This window comes from Hyperolius riggenbachi, chromosome 12 (genome assembly GCF_040937935.1).
Source record: "Hyperolius riggenbachi isolate aHypRig1 chromosome 12, aHypRig1.pri, whole genome shotgun sequence".
Classification (NCBI taxonomy): Eukaryota; Metazoa; Chordata; class Amphibia; order Anura; family Hyperoliidae; genus Hyperolius; species Hyperolius riggenbachi.
In genome coordinates this window covers 153574931-153597062 of record NC_090657.1, presented here as the reverse complement: position 1 = coordinate 153597062, position 22132 = coordinate 153574931, and the positions used below count along the sequence as shown (strand labels likewise).

Here is a 22132-nt window from a genome sequence, read left to right as displayed (position 1 = left end):
AGCAGTTTTAGCACCATAGAGCTGTGTCTTATTGGTTATATACTATGCAGAAGTGTTCTATGTAGAATTTACAGTGTAAAGAACACAGAAGTGGTGAGGCACACATAGTTTGCTGTTACACTACTTAGACAAGCTTCTTAGCTATTGCAGATTGTATTGCCAACTAGTGAGAACACTGTCCAATAGCCTAGGATTTATTAACTGCAGAGTCACATAGAACTGTGGAGACATCAAGTAATTTGTATTCCCCCAGTCCAGAGTGCAGCTTGTGTGTTGCTAGCTGTGTTGCTGCTGCATCTACTGAAAGAAGAACTTTAAGGCCGGTTTCATATTGGCAACCACCGTTTTAATTGCAGTGCGATTAGATCAGGGGCGTTGCTAGGGTCCTAAGATATCCGGGGCACTTTTGGGCACTCCAGCCAAAAAATGGATGTGGCCACGCACCAGCATGTGGGTGTGGTCATGGGTGGAGCCAAATTTACATGAACTTAACAGCAGTCTAAGCAGGCATTCCCAGCAAAATGTTGGTTGAAGCCCAGCTGGGAAGGCCTACTTAGACTACTGTGGTGCATGTATGGGGGGCATTCTGGATGCTGTAGTACCTCTATGGGGCCATTCTGGGCGCTATGGTTCCTGTATGGGGGCATGCTGGGTGCTGTGGTGCCTCTATGGTCCAAGCTGGGTGCTGTGTAGTGCCATGGTGGGTGCTGTGGTGCCTCTATGGGACATGCTGGGTGGGAAACATCCAGGGAAAACATCCAGGGTGGGAAACATCCAGGGCACTCCAAAATAGACCCGGGACATTTGCCACTGATCTTTGGAGCTAGAAACACCCCTGGATTATATGATTGTATCACACCCATGGGCGTCCGCAGAAAATTTTCCAGGGGGGGGCAAAAAGTGGGGAGTTAAAAATTTGGGCTGGTGTTGTGTGGCGCGCGTAGCGCGCCAAAAAATGGAGCTACGTCATGCGGCGCGCGTAGCGCGCCGCGCCGAAAAATGGGTGTGGTCATGAACCAGAATGTGGGTGTGGTCGTGGGTGGAGACAAGTTTACATGAACTAAGCAATGGTGGGACATTAGATTAGGACAATGGTGGCGAACCTTTTGGAGGTCGAGTGTCCAAACTGCAAAGTCACTTTACTATCACAAAGTGCCAACAGCAATTTAAACTAAATACAAACGTTTTAACTCATACATGAACATTATGGAAAATTAAGTTGAAAATAAACTGTGAAGATAAACAATTTCATCCATCGTACTCCTGAAAAAAATTATTCATTTTTTTTAGAACCTCCCAGTTTCATTTTCTGTTTTAAAAAGCAGAAAAAGTAGGTTTAATGCTATTGTCTCATATGATGATGATTCAGCTTTTTCCATAGTCTCGCAGTTAGCAATCATGTGACCCCCAACAAGACAAATTCAGCAATCATGAGGCCCCCCCCATCAAGACAAATTCAGCAATCATGAGGCCCCCAACATGACCAACTCAGCAATCATGAGGCCCCCAACAAGACAAATTCAGCAATCATGAGGCCCCCAACAAGACAAATTCAGCAATCATGAGGCCCCCAACAAGACAAATTCAGCAATCTTGAGGCCCCCAACAAATCATGAGGCCCCCAACAAGACAAAGTCAGTAACCATGAGGCCCGCAACAAGACAAATTCAGCAGTCATGAGGCACATAAATAGACAGCTTTTCACATAAATAGGCAGAATGCCCCCTTAATATGTAGACACCTCTCACCTGGCAGCAGTTCCCCAAAATACACTCAATCTGACAGCAGTGGTTCCCCAAAAATAGGTAGCCCCAGGTCTATAGGTGTCCCCAGAATAGGTGGCCAGCGGTATAGATGTCCCCAGAACTGGTAGCCAGGGGTAGAGATGTCCCCAGAACAGGTAGCCAGGGGTATATGTGCCCAGTATATGTAGGCACGGGTATATGTCCCAGTATATGTAGGCAGGGGGTATATGTCCCAGTATATGTAGGCAGGGGTATATGTCCCAGACAGTATATGTAGGCAGGGGTATATGTAGGCAGGGGTATATGTCCCAGACAGTATATGTAGGCAGGGGTATATGTCCCAGACAGTATATGTAGGCAGGGGTATATGTCCCAGACAGTATATGTAGGCAGGGGTATATGTCCCAGACAGTATATGTAGGCAGGGGTATATGTCCCAGACAGTATATGTAGGCAGGGGTATATGTCCCAGTATATGTAGGCAGGGGTATATGTCCCAGACAGTATATGTAGGCAGGGGTATATGTCCCAGACAGTATATGTAGGCAGGGGTATATGTAGGCAGGGGTATATGTCCCAGTATATGTAGGCAGGGGTATATGTCCCAGACAGTATATGTAGGCAGGGGTATATGTCCCAGACAGTATATGTAGGCAGGGGTATATGTCCCAGACAGTATATGTAGGCAGGGGTATATGTCCCAGTATATGTAGGCAGGGGTATATGTCCCCAGTATATGTAGGCAGGGGTATATGTCCCAGACAGTATATGTAGGCAGGGGTATATGTCCCAGACAGTATATGTAGGCAGGGGTATATGTCCCAGACAGTATATGTAGGCAGGGGTATATGTCCCAGTATATGTAGGCAGGGGTATATGTCCCAGACAGTATATGTAGGCAGGGGTATATGTCCCAGACAGTATATGTAGGCAGGGGTATATGTAGGCAGGGGTATATGTCCCAGTATATGTAGGCAGGGGTATATGTCCCAGACAGTATATGTAGGCAGGGGTATATGTCCCAGACAGTATATGTAGGCAGGGGTATATGTCCCAGACAGTATATGTAGGCAGGGGTATATGTCCCAGTATATGTAGGCAGGGGTATATGTCCCGGTATATGTAGCCAGGGGGATATGTCCCCAGAAAAAGTGGCCATGTGTGCAGGAGGAGGGGAGCAGCGGAGAGAAGAGGGAGAGCTATGGGCACTCACCTTAGGGGGCTCTCCCTCCCTCTCTCGCTCTCCCCTCCGGAGTCCGGAATGAAGTGTGCAGCGGCTGGCAGCGGTGGGCGGAACTTACCTCCTCTCGTCGCACGCGCCGGATGGATTAGCCGCTACTCTGGCCTGATCCAGACCAGAGTGCGGCACCAGAACTTCCGGCGCAGGAGCGAGAGGAGGTAAGTTCCGCCCACCGCTGCCAGCCGCTGCACACTTCATTCCGGAGGGGACAGCGAGGGAGAGAGAGACCCCTAAGGTGAGGGAAGGGGGGGGGAGACGTCCGCCCTTCCCCACTGTGCCCATAGCTCTCTCTCTTCTCTGCGCTGGACCCCTCCTTCTGGCTGCACCGGCACGTGGCCAGGGGGGGGCAGCGGGCGGCCAGGCTCGGGCAGATGCCCGGTTTTGCCATATGTGCGGACGCCCATGATCACACCGCAAAAAAACAATGTGGTTCTTGGCCGCATAACACACTGAGCTTGATTCACAAAAGAGTGCTAACTGTTAGCACGGCCGTTTTCGCGTGAATTTTCGCATTGCGCGCGATCGCGAATTTTCATGCGAATCGATAACGATTTTGCGCACAAACGCGAAATTTTGCGCGAAAACGATATCGATTTTGCGTGAAAATTCATGTTTGCGCACTAAATCGTTATCGATTCCCTCGAAAATTTGCGATCACGTGCAATGCAAAAATTCACGTGAAAACGGCCGTGCTAACAGTTAGCACTCTTTTGTGAATCAAGCCCACTGTTTGCGAGGCTCTCTACCACTAACTTCCTGTGATGGAAATATACGCATTGCAAGCAATTTTTTCGCCACAGAGCCAGATTAAATTGGAGTCCATGCATGCGCACCACAACGCTAACGCCAAACTGTTTAAAAGATCTGCGGCACAATTGACTTACATCACTTCCAGTCAATGTGTTTTACCGCAGATGCTATCCCATAATGCACTGATGACCTAGCATCGTATTGGATGCTTCCAGTGCATCGCATTGCATCCGATATGAAATGTCCCATAGACTTTCATTGCTTTAGCATCACCCGGCATTATAAAAATGAGTAGCACAACACAATGAAAATGCGCCAGTGTGAAACAGACCTCAGTGTCAGCAGCAGCTACAGCACCCCTTCAATGCTCACTCAGTAACTTAGGTAGAAGACAATGGCCAATATGCTATTAACTTTTTCTCCTGACATTTCTCCTAGGAATAAAAAATAATAATAAACGTACTTTCTCAGTCAAATGTACTGTAACTGTCAACTGTTCTTAACCACGTAAAGAGACACTGAAGCCAAAAAAAATTATGATATGATGAATTGGTCTTGTAGTAGGGGTAATTACTAGAACATTGCTAGCAAAAAAAAATATTCTCATATTTTTATTTTCAGTTATACAGCTTTTTTTTTATAACATTGCATCATTCTCTAATATTTGCAGTTTACACATTACTCAGCATTCTACAGGCCCTAAAAGTTTTTACAGAACAAGCAGTGAACTTTTGACCTGTCCTGAACTGTTCTCTGCAAAAGAAAAACACAATACAGCTGAGATAATCTAATCAGAAGTCAGAGCTCTCTATGACTTTCAAAGTCGCAGAGCTCAATGGCTTTTTACATAGATAAGAACTAGAGTTTCTTATTGCTTCCTGTACTGGAAACAAATATTAGACTTATGTCTCTGCTTTTAATGCTTTATTTCTTTGCTGTACTACACAACCAATTCATTATATCATTATTATTTTTTGCTTCAGTGTCTAATGAAAGTCATACAGTTATCTACGCTCCTGGAGACTTCATCTTAGCTCCAGGGCGTAGATGCACGTATCTCACCACCACACTTGGTAACATGAGTGCTTCTAAAGCCCCCCAAGGGCTTGCAGATGTGTATTTGACCAATTAGTCGAATACAGTGCAAAAACTGGGATGACAACACTGGAATGAGGGATACAAGAGAAGACAGAGAAGACAATAGAATCCAGAGCCTTCCCTGCTCATAGGTAAATATCTCACTTTTTTTTTTGCCTTTATATTTACTTAAACCACCTGTGACCCTCTCACATCTAACGGTGATCGAGCCTGGCCCTTCACCAGCCCCGTTTCTAAGGGCGTGCCAGGTGCGCGACTGACCTGAGCGCTGGTAGGAGGGGGTGTGGCCTCACTGGGACTCAGCCGAGGGGAGGGCGGCCCGACTTCTCCCTTCCTTCCTCTCCCTGGGGCCGCTTTTCTTACTCCCCCCTTCACTGCAGAGTAAGCACAGCGAAGCCGCTCGTACTGAGCAACTCACTTCCCTGCCGTTCCAATCACCGCTTACTTACCGCTGTCTCCTACGCATAGCCACTGATACACGCTCTACTTCCTGCGGGAAGTATAGCGTGTACCAGCAGCTATGCAGAAGAGATTAGTGCCTTTCACTCATTTTAAATTGTTTACAATAATGTTTAGATTATTGATACTAATAAAATGGGTTATTTTTCAGACATTGAGAAGTGCTGTTTCCACGAGCAACGTTCCTTTTCCTGTTGGTAAATTGCATATTGATTGCCCAGAGCACAATCTGCATTAATGAGTGCAGCGAGAATGTTTTTTTTTAGTTTAACGAATGTTAAAGTGAAATAAAAGCTTTTATTAGTATTATTTGCTTAGAATGTTTATTGGAAGACCGATTTATTTACCTTTATATCTAAATCAATGTAGGTTTTCTGTACATGGGGACGGGAGATCAGAGAATAGTCCATTTGACCATTTCCTCCCAAATCGGCAGTGACTAAAAGAAATAGAAGCAAATTCAGAAAATCATGGGCATAAAAAGTAGTCAATCTATAACATTATCCACGTTAGCCTCGTTTTTCACCTTATGCATCCGAGCAATTTTCAACTCCCATTCATTTGCCAATAACTTTATCACTGGTTATCACAATGAAATCCTCTATATCTTGTTTTTTCTGCCACCAATTAGGCTTTCTTTGGGTGGTACATTTTGCTAAGAATTATTTTTTCTAAATGCATTTTAATGAGAATATTAAGTAAATAATGGAAACAATTCATTATTTCTTAGTTTTCGGCCATTATAGCTTTAAAATAATACATGCTCCCATAATTAAAACCCACATATTTTTTTTGCCCATTTGTTCCAATTATTACACCATTTAAATTATGTCCCTATCACAATGTATGGAGCCAATCATTTATTTGGAAATAAAGGTGCATTTTTTCAGTTTTGCGTCCATCACTATTTACAAGATTATTTAAAATAATAATAATAGTAATATACCCTTTTGACATGCATATTAAAAAAGTTCAGACCCTTAGATAACTATTTATGGGGTTTTTTTATGTTTTTTATTGTAATTTTTTTTTTTATTAAAAATTTTATTTGGGTATTTTTTAAAGTGTGGGAGGTAAACAGTTCATTCTAAATGTAATTGATTGTGTGTTTATTTAAAAAAAAAATGTATGTAGATGTAATTTTACTATTTGGCCATTTTTTTAGCAAGCGATCATGCTTACAGGAAGTGAAGGGAGGATGTGAAACTTTTTTTTTTCTTTAGAAAGATCCCTCATAGAAGCCAATGGTCTCTCTAATGGAGACTTAGATCAATGAATGGGAACACAGGGATCGGCCGCGGGAGCACGCAGCAGCAGCCTTTTGGACGTAGCAGCTACGTCCAAAAGGCTTAATTGGTTAATACTGGTAGTCTCTATGGACTCATAGCTTCAGTCTAGACTGAAAAACTTGATCTCTTCCATGATACCCATGTTGCACTAATTACCAGTTTATTTAGGACTTTTTTACTGTTACAATGACTGCTGGATCCTCTGTATTTCTAAGGGTGCACATGCATGTCAATTGTAAAGACTTTCATGGTTCTCTTTTTTTTACGGCTGTGTGCTGTGACATGTTTCTGTAATCACTTTAAACCCTTCAATTCAATTTGAATGTGAAAAAAAAGTTAAATGTAAAAGAATCTTAAAGTGTGTTCTGTACAGAGGCATCCATTACGGTCTTTTAAAGTAGACCTGAACTCAGAACGTCCGCTCTGCTCTAAAAGATAAGCAACAGCATAATAACCTTTTTCTTTAAGAACCTTTTCTTTAAGAAAAACATGTCTTTGTTACAGCTCATACTAATCCTGCTATAGATCTTCAGTGTGTCTACGTCCTGCTTTCATGGAAGAAGACATAGGGCTAACATTCTGTGTTTACAAATTAGCTACTCTGATAAGGCAGAAGAGATTCCTGAGCTGACCCAGCTGAGAGATCAAATTACAGTTGTGATAAGTCACAGATGAAGGGGAATTAGACGGGCTAATTTTCTTAATACATACAGGGTGCATTTCTCTAGGTTTTCCTTCTGACCTGTGCAAGAGTTCAGGTCCACTTTAAAATGGAAGTTGCCTAGCTGTCACACTGATCATTCAGCAGTTTCTCAGACACATACTTGCAAGTTGCAACAAGCAGGCAGCCAGTGGGGCTAGAACATTTGATATGAATATTCATTCTTTGTCAATATGTCTCATTATATGGAAGACAAACACTTCAGTAGATAGCATTTTTAACCACTTCAGCCAGCAGCGTAGCAATTGGGATAGCAACCATAGCCGTTGCTATTGAGTCCCGCGGCAGCCCTACGTCACAGGGGCAGCTGAGGGAGAACTTTTTTTTAAAAATTATAATAGCGCCGGCCCGGGCCTCCCCTCCCTCACCTCGGGGCCCCCCTCCTATTATGAGCTGCGGGAGAGCAGCACATACAGCAGGCTCCAGCGGGGTAATCAGACGCTAGATGTCCAGCTGCCTCCCGGGCTACGCTGTCTCCTCTGTATGCTGCTCGCAATAAACCAGGAAGCAGTGCGAGCAGCATACAGAGGAGACACCGTAGCCCAGGAGGCAGCTGGACATCTAACGTCTGATTACCCCGCCGGAGTCTGCTGTATATGCCACTCTCCCACCGCTCATAAAAGGAGGGGGGGACCCCCAGGTAAGGCAGGGAGGATCGGAGTCAGGCCCCTACCCCACTAAACTACCCGTCTGCCTACCCTCCTACCCAGCTGCCTAACTGCCTACCCTCCCACCCGGATACCTAACTGCCTACCCTCCCACCCGGCTACCTAACTACCCTCCCACCAGGCTACCTAACTACCCTCCCACCAGGCTACCTAACTGCCTACCATCCCACCCAGCTACCTAACTGAATACCTTTCCACCCGGATATCTAACTGAAGGCTACCTAACTGCCCACCCTCCCACCTGGCTACCTAACTGCCTACCCTGCCACCCAGCTACCTAACTGCCTACCCTGCCACCCAGCCACCTAACTGCCTACCCTGCCACCCAGCCACCTATCTGCCTACCCTGCTACCTAACTGCCTGCCCGTCTACCTATCTGACTACCCTGCCACCCAGCTACCTATCTGCCTACCCTGCTACCTATCTGCCTACCCTCCCACCCGTCTACCTATCTGCCTACCCTGCCACCCAGCTACCTAACTGCCCACCTATCTACCTTTCTGCCTACCCTCCCACCCGTCTACCTATCTGCCTACCCTCCCACCCGTCTACCTATCTGCCTACCATCCCACCTGTCTACCTAACTGCCCACCCGAGTACCTATCTGCCTACCCTCCCACCTGGCTACCTAACTGCCTGGGTAGGTGCCTGCACCGCAAATAGCGTGCCAGCCTGCCCAACCACCCTCCCTCCAGGTAATTAATGTTAGCCCACTATAGACTTGGCTACATATACTGCATTTTGTGGGGAAATCTGGCGACAATCTGATTGCATTTTGTGGGGAAATCTGGCGATAATCTGATTGCATTTTGTGGGGAAATCTGCCGACAATCTAATTGCATTTTGTGGGGAAATCTGCTCCCAATAAGATTGCATTTGTGGGGAAATGTGCTGCCAATAAGATTGCATTTGTGGAGAAATGTGCTGCCAATCTAATTGCATTTGTGCGGAAATGTGCTGCCAATCTCATTGCATTTGTGAGGAAATGTGCTGCCAATCTCACTGCATTTGTGGGGAAATCTGCTGCCAATTTTATTGCAGTTGTGGGGAAATCTGCTGCCAATCTCATTGCATTTGTGGAGAAATCTGCTGCCAATCTCATTGCATTTGTGGGGAAATCTGCTGCCAATCCCATTGCATTTGTGGGGAAATATGCCAATCGGATTGCATTTGTGGGGACATATGCTGCCAATCTCATTGCATTTGTAGAGAAATATGCTGTCAATCTAATTCCATTTGTGGGGAAATCTGCCGACAATCTGGTTGCGATTTGTAGGAATATCCGCCAACAATCTGGTTGCATTTTGTGGGGAAATCTGCCGCCAATCTGGTTGCAATTTGTGCGGAAATCTGCCGCCAATCTGGATGCATTTTGTTGAGAAATCTGCCGACAATCTGGTTGCATTCTGTGGGGAAATCTGCCAACAATCTTGTTGCAATTTGTGGGGAAATCTGCCAACAATCTGGTTGCATTTTTTGGGGAAATCTGCCGCCAATCTGGTTGCAATTTTTGGGGAAATCTGCCACCAATCTGGTAATTTTTTTTTTTTTTGCTATGGGGCCCAGTCATTTCTAGCTACGCCCCTGACTTCAGCCTACAGGCCATTTTACCTTAAAGCCAAAAGGCATTTTCACCTGTCAGCGCTCCTTCCATTATTTTGCCCATAACTTTATCACTGCTTCTCATATTTGAATGATCTATATTTTGTTTTTTTGCCACAAATTAAGCTTTTTGAGGGTGATACTTGCAGGGCCGCCATCAGAAATTTTGTGGCCCCTCACACATCATCAGGCTTGCCCCCCCCCCCCTCCCTGAGCCCACCCACTGGTTTCTGTGCCCGCCCACTAGCCACCCCACCCCATGTTCGCTGCGGCGAAAAATATGCATAGCTCCAACACTGAAGAAAGCGGCATGCACAGCGTGATGCGACAAAAAGTGGATGTAACTATGGCATGTTGTGGGTGGAGCCAAATACTAGCAAAATACAGGTAGCCCCCGGTTAACAAATGAGATAGGGACTTGTAGGTACGTTCTTATCCTTTATCCATTTTTTTTTGTCCCCCTCTTGTCTTCCTGTGCCTCTTTTGTCCCCCTCTTTTCTTCCTGTGCCTCTCTTGTCCCCTTCTTTCTCACCTCAGTTTGTGCCCCTTTTGTGTCCCTCTGTGTGACCTCATGTTCCCATCTCATCTCTTTTCTCTCTGTGCCTTTTTTGTCCTCCTCTGTTCCCCCTGTGCCTCTTTTATCCCCGTGTTACCTCTTGTTCCCTTCTGTCTCAGCTTGTCCCCCTGCCCTAGCCAGGTATAGGTGCCCCCAGTATAGGTAGCCAGGTATAGGTTCCCCCAGTATAGTATAGTAGCGGGCTCACTCATCTGCTCCTCACGTTCAAGCACTGATGTCACTCTTCTCTCAGTGCTGGAATGCGGTGTGCTGGTTAGTGAGCCATAGGCCCACAGAGGCCCTTCTAGCACTTTGGGGGGCCCAGGGCCCCCAGAAGCCCTGGGCCCCTCACTGCAGTGTCAATTGCCCCCCCCCCCCCCCTGATGGCTGCCCTGATTTTAAGGGCAAATACAAGATAAAAATAAAAAATACATTATTTCTTCAATTCCATCCCCTATAGTTTTAAAATAAGTAATGCTACTATAAAAAAAAACACCCATTTTATTTGCCCACTAGTTATCAGAGGTGTCAGAGATTGATTTCAGTGATCATGAAATTATTAAATCCTTATGGCACATTAATCAGTGTTGCCAACTCATCCCTTTAATTACTGACACATATGAATTATACAGGTTTTGTGACTAGGTAGATGCAGTCATGGCACTGATTATGTGCAAATAGCCCCAGAACCTGTATAACTTAGATGTGTCAGTAAATAAAGGGATGAGTTGGCAACACTAACATAAATAAACTTTGCATAATGATTTGTAATGCCGTGTATATATAGTCTACCCAAACTATTAAAGAGAACCCGAGGTGGGTTTGAGGAATGTTATCTGCATACAGAGTCTGGATCTGCCTATACAGCCCAGCCTCTGTTGCTATCCCAAACCCCCCTAAGGTCCCCCTGCACTCTGCAATCCCTCATAAATCACAGCTGTGCTGCTGACACACAGCTTGTCAGAGCGGGCTGTGTTTATCTCTATAGTGTCAGTCTGCTGCTCTCCCCGCCTCCTGCAGAAATCCGGTTCCCGCCTGCGACCCTTCCCTCCCCGCTGATTGGAGGGAAGGGACGGGGGCAGGGACCGGAGTTATGCAGGAGGCGGGGGGAGCAGCGAGACTGACACTACAGATGTAAACACAGCCAGCACAGCACAGCTGTGATTTTTGAGGGATTGCAGAGTGCAGGGGGACCTTAGGGGGGTTTGGGATAGCAACAGAGGCTAAGCAATATAATCAGACCCAGCCTCTGTATGCACATAACATTCTTTAAAATCACCTCGGGTTCTCTTTAATGATAACCATCAATTAATAACCGTGACCTTAAGCAATGCCCACAGACAGTTGCAGCAGGGCCAATCGATATGACGATATCCTCATATATCCATATCTAATACAAGTTTACATTTATATTTTTATACATATGATTCAATCCTTCTAATCATCTGTCTGGAGATTACCCATCCAGTCACATCAAAATGCCAGATCTGCCAATGTCAGCAAATGTCTATCATAGATACCTTTATCTGACTATGTTCACCACTGGGGGCACAGATCCAAAATAGGACAATTATCCATCCCAGTCAATTTCCCTATTTTTTATAAATTACTAGCTGATGGCCCAGCGTTGCCGGGTATGTATTTGGCTGGTGTTGGCTTTGCCCACTTTTTCTAACCCTAACACACAATCACTCAATGACCTAGTTTGTGAGCTTTGTGGTCTTTGGCATCAATAATTAGCATTGAAATGAAACAAATCTGATTGGCTGTTTGTGGCTCCACCCCCTTTTCTGAATTTGAACCCCAGTTACCCAATGACCATCTGTACTAGCTTTGAGGCTTGTGCCATTAACAGTGCAAGAATGGCAGCAATTACATTTTCCCCTTGAAAATCAAAAACCCTCACTGAGCGAGCTTTTCACTCCAGGCACCACGATCGAAATCAGGGCTGTTACCCGCAGCGAGTTTGAGGAGGATATTCTGAGCGCTTTGGGCTATGTGGAGGAGTCACAGATGAAGACGGTGGTTGGGGGGGGGGGGGGTCCTTGCATGTGGCAGCAGAAGAGGAGTTTGGGGGTCATCATCCCAGCAGAAGTTGTTTAAGGAGAGATAGTATGATGTTGATGATGAGATGAAGGACCGTGACTACCATCCACAGGAGGGGGATGTCAGCTCTGAGGAGGAGGATGCGTCGGTGGGTGTGGCACAGAGGATCAGCATTGCAGACAGTGGCAGGAGCAGCACTGGCTGTGGAATGTGGCACCCACAGCCTGCTGCTTCATCTTCTGCCACTAGACTAGTACCACCAGCCACACCACTCAACCATACCTCCCAACATTTTAAAGTTTGAAATCGGGACACTTAGGCCACACCCCTAACACCCCCCCCCCCCCCCCCCGCGTCACACCTACCATCCAGTTTGCAGAGTGCGCAGCTAAGCGGAGCGGGCTGTCAGCTTACCGGTATCCATGGATGCGTACCACCATCTGGCTTCCTGCTTCCTGTGACGTCACAGGAAGCAGATTGAAGCCGGACATCGGTATGCATCCATGGATACCGGTAAGCTGACAGCCCGCTCCGCTTATCTGCGCACTCTGCAACCAGGGGGGAGACACAGGGGGGCAGATTCCAAGGGAGGAGGGAGATAGAATAGAAGGACAGGCATCCCGCATCCCTCTTCCGCGCGGCTGGCGCCTCGATCATTTTTTTCTTCCTCCCTGCCCACTGCCGCCCGGGACTTCAGTGGGTCATATCGGGTTAGCGGGAGAGTCCCCCCAAATCGGGACAATCCCGCAGAATTCGGGACGGTTGGGGGCTATGACTCAACCCCCAACCGCCACAGGGAGAAAAGCAGCAGCTTCCCATTCAGGCCGCAGGGGAATCTTCACGTCCCCAATCTGGCGGTTTTTCACTTTGCCCTCAGTGGACAGCAAGTTTGCCACATGCAATGTGTGCCATGAAAAGCTGAGCAGAGGTTGTAACCCCTCCAACTATGGCACCTCCAGCTTCATCACCCATCTGTCCAAAAAAAAAATTTGTTGAGCATGAGGAGTTCAAGAGGCTGAAGCAAGCTAGCGCTGGCAATGGTCAGACTGGTCAGACTCAGAGCACCAAAAACCCCTGTGCCACTCCAGCCGACACTAAGGCATGTTCAGGCAGCCAGACCTCAGTGGCCTCCTCTGCTCTCTCCTTCGCTTCCCGTGCAAGCAAGAAACGCCGCCAGACCCTGTTGGGCGAGACTTTCCCTGTTGTTGGCAAGAGGGATACATGAAGTGGCTGGGAATCCCTATACCTGCCTTACCACCCTTTACCACCACAACCTCTGTCCTGGCTCCTCCTGATTGTTAACTATTACTAACTAAGCCTGATTCACAATTTTTCCACAGCCATGGTACCAACGCTATGTGCCACGTACACGTGCCACGCCCGGCATGCTCCTGGCACACGTTACATATGCTGCTGCTGCATTGCCCTGCTTCTGCTGCCTGTGCTGCTCCCACCGCCAGGGTGCCACAGGCCACTGCTGCTGTGCTGATACCACCTATATTTAACCCAAAACACAATTGCTGCATAATTTTTTTGAGGTGTCTGAGCTAAAAACTGTCATGCCCCAGTTGTGCGGTTGGACTTTGGACACAATGTGGGCTGCACAACAGCTGTCTGGAACCTAGTCCTGATGTTAATTCACAGCCATTTTTTTTGTTTATTTTAACTCCCCACATAATCAATTAGTGTTTTTCTTTAAAAAAAAAAAAAAAAAAAACATGATGCTACATGCATTATTTACCTTTAAAAAACGTATTGGAAGCAATTTAAAGGCCACTTCCGGTTTTCTATCCGGATATCTGAATCCGGTCGGATATCCCGGATAATGGGTTTGGATATCCGATTCTACGCGGATACCGCAAAGTTCGGATTCGGATATCCGATTCGGATCCAGATATCTGGGTATCCGGATCAATTCGGATTTTAAAAAGTGGTATCCGAGCATCCCTGCTCCTAGACTTAACCCAGGTACCTAGATTAGAGCTCTGTGGTGAAGTTCAGTTGATTGAAAACTGTAGGACTCACTTTGTGATCTGCACTGACTTCATATATTAAGTTTGGATTAAATACTGAAAGATAGAGAGGTCACTTTACCAACAAAGATCAGGATCGTTAGAGCCATGGTTTTCCCAGTAGTAATATATGAAAAATGTATGGTTTTTGAACTGTGAGTGTAGAGAAATACTGAGAGCAGTGATGCTCGGAATATCGCCTTCCGAATCCGAATCCGTGATCGATTCTGGTTCACGGAAATTCCGTGATTGCAAATATTTGGAATTCGGTTACAGCCGTGATCGCGGCGGAAATTCGTGATTAGGTTGTGATTGCGTGGAAATGGGCAGAATTGACATCCCTGGGCTAATCAGAGGCCCCCAGCCAGGCCTTAGCAACCAATCATAGGAGGGGAGGCTCTGCCCTCTCCTCCTGTATATAAAGTGGGGGCCATTTCCAGAGCTCCATCCTTGCTAGACTGTGGCACTGAGAGGATCATCTCCAGGCCATATTATACAACCCAATAGTACTTTGAGGGACCTTCCAACAGGGACGGTGCAAGGCCGAAACTGGTCAGGAACTGGAGATTGGGCATTGTCTGGAAATCGTGTATGTGGATTTGTGTGTTTAACACACTATATACTAGTTTATATCTGAAGGGTCCCTGTTGGAAGGGCCCTCAAAGTACTATTGGTCTAAAAGGAACGGATTAGTGCATACCTCCCAACTTTTGAATGGCTCAAAACGGGACACTTAAGCCACACCCCTTGGCCACACCCCCAACCCCTAGCCACGCCCACCCCACGGGAAAAAGTTTTTTTTTTTTTTTAAATATTGTTTTACTCCCAAAGGGGAGGCGCTGTGAGGGTGCCGGTGGGTGGGTAGGAGGGTAAGGGTGGCCGTGGGTGGGCAGAGAGAGGGGGAAAAAAGCCGATCGAGGCACCAGCCCGAAATGCGGCATGGATAGCCGCCGCCGCCATTAACCTTCTCCCTCCCTCCCTCCTAATATGCCCCCCAGTGTGTGTCCCCTTCCCCCCGCAGTGTAAAATGGGCAGCGAGCGGGCAGTAACTCTTACCATTGCCGTACCGGGATCCCATCTGGTCTTCTCGCTTCCTGCTTCCTGTGACGTCACAGGAAGCAAGAAGACCAGATGGGATCCCGGTACGGCAGTAGTAAGAGTTACTGCCCGCTCGCTGCCCATTTTACTGTGCGGGGGGAAGGGGACACACACTGGGGGGCATATTAGGAGGGAGGGAGGGAAGGAGAATGCCGCATATCCATGCCGCATATCGGGCTGGTGCCTCGATCGGCTTTTTTCCCCCTCACTCCCCAGCGGCCGGGACCAGGGGGAGGCAGCGCGGGACAGCGGGACGGCCCCCCAAAATCGGGACCGTCCCGCCGAAAACAGGGAGGTTGGGGGCCCTGTTAGTGTTCCTCTGTAGTGGGGAACACAAAGTATTGCTATACAGGAAGAGGAAGCTTCTGTTTTGTGTAAGACACAGTGTGACTGCAGGAAGAGGAAGTTCCTGGCTTGATGCAAGACACTGTGTGACTGCAGGGAGACAGCCAGACAGCCGGGAAGGGGGCTTAAAGGGACTCCGAGCAGTGCGGAAACTATGGAAAGATGCATATCATTTTAAAGTTCTCTTTCTCCTCTTTCCAATGATATATAAACCGCCGCCCTACGCCTTTTAGTTTTCGTGATTTTCGCGATTGAAATTGCCGCGGCCGCGATTTCAATCGCGAAAATAAAGAAAACTAAAAGGAGTAGAGCGACGATTTAGGTGTCGTCAGAAAGAGGAGAAAGAGAGCTTTAAAATGATATCCATCTTTCCATAGTTACATTGTATTACACAGGGCGACTTTTTCTCAAAGTCAGCAGCTCCATTCAGCAGAAAAAGTCGCCCTGTGTAATACAATGTAACTATGGAAAGATGGATATCATTTTAAAGCTCTCTTTCTCCTCTTTCTGACAACACCTAAATCGTCGCTCTACGCCTTTTAGTTTTCTCTATTTTCGTGATTGAAATCGCGGCCGCGGCAATTTCAATCGCGAAAATCGTGTAAACTAAAAGGCGTAGGGCAGTGGTTTATATATCATTGGAAAGAGGAGAAAGAGAGCTTTAAAATTATATGCATCTTTCCATAGTTTCCGCACTGCTCGGAGTCCCTTTAAACACTTTGCAGCGAGATTTGGCTCTATCTAAGAGTCAAAGGATCTGGTGAGTCTGATGATAAAATTTAGTACATGTGAATTTGCTCTGTGGGAGCTCTGTGGGATCTGGATATTATTGCAGTACCACTGAGAGACTGTTTTACTGATTGCAGCATTACTGAGAGACTGGTTTCTGCTATACTGTGAATTGCATGCTGGCAGCGCTGTTGTATTTTCTTTTACAGCCTGTGCCGAGTCAGCCGATATCGGTGTCGCCCATTTTCAGCATCTTGGGTCGCTGTGTGGTCATTCAGGAGATAGACTCACAGGCATTGATGGACATAATGCGTGAGGAGCAACCCATCATTACTTTATCCCAGACCTCGGCTGTGAGCAGCACTCCCAGCAGCAGCAGCCCCATGCTTGTTGTGACATCCACCCACGGATGGGAGCCACGGATGCATGTACATTTTTCGGCAGCATTATCATACTGTAGTACTACCAGTGAGGTGCCATGGTCGTTATTTGCTGTCGCACTGACCGCTTTAGTCCTCATCCTGCTGCCGCTGATCTTCTATTTCACTACTAAAGTCTGCGTTCCCGCCGCCAGCGGCCACGGTCAACTCTGCTGCCATGTCATTGCTGTCGCTGCAAGGAAAAATTTTTTTTTACAAAAACCTCTCTGGGTGTTTTCGTGGCATCGGCCACTCATCCTCCTCCAGAGGTACTAAAACCGCCAGGTGCCATTGGGACTCACCTTCACCTGTGTGATTGCTTAAAGTGTATTTCCATGTTTAAAGCCTCTGATTACCAATTAATAGCCACATTTAAAGTGTTGATTTAACTTTAAAATCCATTTTCTCAAAAACTAAAAGGTATTTTTGGATTTTTTTGTTTGTAGCCCCTTATCATCTTTATAACCCATACAATTTTGGGGATTGTAGCATGTATGGGGGCCTTGCTATTAGCTAAAAAGCTTTTATGTGATCATTTCCGTGACCACGGCCGTGAATTTCCGTGATTGCCTCAATCAAGGAAAAAATCTGGGTCGAATTTGTGAATCCGTTTCAAATCCGAAAATCACGGAATTTCCGGATTTTTTTTTCAATCACGTCCGAATAGTCGAATCCGTGATTGGGGGGTATCCAAGCATCACTGACTTAGAGTTCCTTGTAATGTCCTAGAAAGAGCTAACCACTCAATACTTAATTAAATCAGGCCAGAGGGTTCACTAGAGGGGTTAATACTACTATTAAAACTCAGATATTTTGGTCACTTTTTGAGACTAGATTATTTGGAGAAATCCTTGATGCTTGGAAAAATTGAGGGTAAAAGATTAAGAGGACAACATAGGTTAAGATGAATAGACAGCAAATGTGAGGCTATAAACATGCCTATGCAACAGCTGAAAGAAGCAGTAATTGACAGCCATCTGAGAGTCGAGGTCAACTACACAAATGAGAAGGAGGATTTCAGCCTGGCCACACCGAGAATAATACTGTTGTTTCTGTAACTGCAATACACTTTACCTGCTTTTTTGTATTTTACCACAAGATGATGCTGTTTCTTGCCATATCTTGCATCGCTGAATAACATTACTGCAGAGAGTTTAAAGTGAATATTAAAGGAAACCAAAAAAAATGTTTTTTTTTATACATACCTGCAGCCACCAGAGCGATACGTAGAGAGCGCTCTTCCTTTTGTGCAGATTGGCTGCGACTGTGAGAAGTAAGGGGACTTGATCCTGGAACTGCAGGCAGCGGGGGACGGCGGCATGGGGCTGGAGGGAGCCTCAGGTATGTATGAAGCTTTATTTTTTTAGTCTTGGTAGGTACACTTTAAGTTTCAATGCTGCTGTTCTGTTTATGACTTGACTATTTAGGTGGTTGACACAAGTAATGTTGCTACTATATGAGCAGTGGCATAATTATTGGGAGCGCAGGCCCTGTAGCTGCAGGGGAGCTGGGTCTAGAAGGGGCCCGTTGGGATTCCTCACTGACTTCCCTCTCTTCCCATCTGTCTCACTCTCCCCAACCTTTCAGCTACACATCCTTGTCTTGTTGCCACCTGGCCAGTGATGTAGCTAACAGGGGAGCGGCTCCAAATTCTGCATCAAGGCACACAGGTCTGTAGCTACACCACTGCCAACTGACTAACCATAACGCTCCTTACTTTAACCCTCTAGGTAGCAGCTTACCCTTAAAACTGCCCATTGATCACAGATCAACAGTTAGGCTATTCTGATGGAAAACCTGGCATGACTTTGTAAGTTTTTTTTGGAAGTGGTGCTCATCCTCTGGCTTCACTGTCATGGCTAAAGCATGCAGCCAAAGAAGTGTGATTGTTCAAACCAACAGCTTTGCCACTAGCTGTGGTTCCATAGGAGGATCATGGCAAAAAAAAAAAGGAACAAGGCGGTTATAATAAAAGAAAAAAGAATCAGCAAAGTTAGCTTCCAAAATCCGAACGTCACACGTTAAAGAGGATCTGTAGTGAAAATAACATAATGAATAACATTGGGTTTTTTTTTTTTCTTTTTCTTTTTTTTTTTCTTTTACAATAATCATTTATAAATTATTTGGTGTTTGCTTGTTGTAAAATATTTCCTCTCCCTGATTTACATTATGAAATGTTTCACTGGTGGTGACATCTTTAGTTCTGCCAGGTGATCTGTAAGGAATGTTCATTACTGAGAGTTCTATGCACAGAGGAAGCTATTGCTATTGATGATGGTCCTGACATCACTGTGGGAGGGTTTCACCACAATATTAGCCATACAGATCCCCTCTGATGATCTATTTGAGAAAGGGTAAAGATTTCTCATGGGAAAGGGGATAAATGCTACTGACTTAACAAAGACTGCATTAGACAGCCCAGAGGTCATGTTGTTACTTGTTTCCACTCCTCTGTGTTTCAAAGTGTAAAACCCACCTAACAAAACAGGTTAAGTAACAACTACTTGTAGGTTTGACACGCACAATGGGATGATTCAGGCATTGTTTTACTCACTGGAGCTCATTCTCGAGCAGATCTATTTCCTTCCTAAATATAATAACTGGTTTATATCCACAGCAAGGTTTATCGCCAGTGAATTACATCTCATGGTCAGGCACAGGGATTATGATCAAAATCCGCTATTAACACGTTATCTAAACGTTAAACCTTATCTATAGGTGTGATTTAGTGCCAAACAGATTAAACGTTGTTGGTTGTGTCATTTCCAGTGTGGATGTTTAAGTGGTGCAGCAAATCCAGGATTAGTTTTAGGTTAAATAAAACACTGGGGTACTGGTAAGAAAGGGTCCCTCATTACATAACAAATACTAGTTAGGCAGGCATTGTCCACAAACCCAAAACATAAGCAGGCTTGTTCCCAAATACGCACATGCAGCATACATCCCAAATAATGCACCTAAAGCCGGTTTTACATCTGGCCGGTGCGTTTGCGGTGCGATGCCCCACCCCTGTTGCATTGCATCACACAATATGTTACTCATATAACTCTGAGACAGAGTGCGGACAGGGTCATGTGCAAAGCGCTGCGCACCCCTTGCCTAGTAACATATTCTATGCTGGACAGGAAGTACGTCAATCACTCCGCACATGCATGCCGCACTGCAATTTCCTGCGACACCCATTGACTTTGTTTACTTCGGTTGCCACTGTCACACAGCGGAAGTCCGATGGTAATGCGCTGTTGACTGCGGTGGCTTGATGGCTGATTGGGCACTTCCAGGACAACACGACTAGAGATATCCCAAACAGTTCACCGGCAAGCAGTATTCTGCGAACATCGGCTGTTCGCATTCGTAGCAAAAAGCGAACATTTGGCGTGCTCGACCCGCCCCTATACATCATTATTGAGCTAAACTTTGACCCCTTACCTCACAGTCAGCAGACCCATGGCAACCAATCAGCTAGCAACCCTACCTGGACCCCCCTATCAAAAAGCAGTAGTGGAGGCAATATAGGATTAATTCTCTGCTGGCTGCTGACTGTTAGTAAGAGCAGGGTCAGACTTGCTCCAGATAGGTAGGAAAAGCATTAGCTAGGCCTGTGTTCTTGTTCCTCACTGCTGTGAAAGCACTTCAAACAACCCTTTTGAGGGCTAGTACATCGGTCTCCTGTGTTTTTTTTGTGTGTGACACTCCACAGCCCACTCACACCCAGAGCTGTGACTGACACCCAGAGCTGTGTGCACACTATTGCTGTTGCCTCATTATTAAGTTGCAGGCACAGAACCACTCCAGTGCATTATTATTTCACTGTATTCTGACAGTACTATTGCATTTCTCTGTTTGTGACACTCCACAGCCCACTGACACCCTGAGCTGTGCGTAATGTGATTCCTGCCCATTAGGGATAAAAAAAATGACTTTGTGTCAACTCCGTAATTTTTGATAAGACTTTTGGCATGGATCCCTCTCTGGCATGCACCTGTGCAGTTGTTCGACCCCTTGAAACAACTTTTTCATCACTTTTGTAGCCAAAAACAGTCTTTTTAGGTGTAGAAAAGTCGCATGCGGTGCCCCGAAACGTCGCATACGGTGGCCCTGAAACGTCATACCAGTGCGCCCAAAAGGTTGCACCATCGGGCGCACTGGTGCAACCATTCAGGGGCAACATATGCGACATTTTGCGTGCACCGGTGCAATGTTTTTGGTGCAATTACTTAACGCACGCAGTGTTTTCGACACTCCTGCATCGGAGATGCTTATGTTCGTACACACACAAGTAGGATGTGGTCACCACTTACTGTAAATGCAGCTAGGGGTCAGGGTTTTATCTCAGATCAAGTGCAGTGTACTAATCCCTAGTTGTACCAGAGTGAATTTGGGTTTCCCAAAAACCTGTGCCTTTTTGGGAAAAAATGCGTGCAGCATGCGACCACCCACTGGTACAAAACGCATGCAGTATGAACATCAGACCGTGCAGTCTATGCACTTCTGATGTTCGTGCGTGACGGCCTGCCGCACGCGTTGCTGAAATATGGATGGAAAAACATGCAGTGTGAACGAGGCCTTAATAAATATGTTCCGTAATATTCAGGTTTGCATTTAGAGTGGAATGCTGGTTGACTCTGGTATTTGGTGAGACTATAGTTTCATGGAAGTAGAAGTTTATGGACACTATTAATTACTGTGTTTGCTTAGCAAGTATTTGATTTACTGGATCCGTTCTACCCGGTCTCTCAGGATATAGAGCGTGGAATTCCCTTCTTAATTTGTCCGCATGCATGCGACACTCAGGTACCCATGTTCTCTCCTCAATACCATACCCCTTCCAGTGCACTAGATACTGTACCGAGTTCTGCACTACACGTGTGTCTAAAATCTTTTCTACTTCGTACTCAGGTTGGTCGTCTACCATCACAGGAGGAGGAGGAGTGGGACCCACATGGACTGCTGGCTTAAGCAGGGACACATGAAAAGATCTTACACCACGCATGCTGGCAGGAAGATCAATGGCATAAGTAACATTGTTGCTTTTCCTGGTTACAGAAAAAGGGCCCACAAACCTGGGACCTAACTTGGACGAGGGTTGTTTCAGGGTCAAATGACATGTGGACACCCAGACCAGGTCTCCTGGTCGGAACTTCCACTCCAAGGATCGTTTCTTGTCAGCTTGTCCTTTCTGACTTTGAAAAGCCTTCTCCAAATTTTTTTTCACGATTCCCCAAATGGCTTTAAATGATTTTTGCCAAGCCTCCAGAGCTGGAAACGGAGTGGAAGCTACTGGTAATGGGGAGAACTTGGGCAACTTTCCGGTTACCACCTGAAACAGAGAAAATCCAGAGGAAGAGCTTTTC

General features: G+C 46.1%; 1 protein-coding gene across 1 annotated transcript in view; it reads right to left on the bottom strand.

Annotated features, from left to right (window-relative positions):
* The window catches only part of LOC137541285 (BPI fold-containing family C protein-like), a 166271-nt gene that overhangs the window by 76286 nt on the left and 67853 nt on the right, over window positions 1–22132 (bottom strand). Inside the window, exon 7 of the mRNA XM_068262523.1 lies at window positions 5640–5731. Within this exon, the coding sequence (XP_068118624.1) occupies window positions 5640–5731 (92 nt within the window). The remainder of the gene's footprint in view (window positions 1–5639; window positions 5732–22132) is intronic.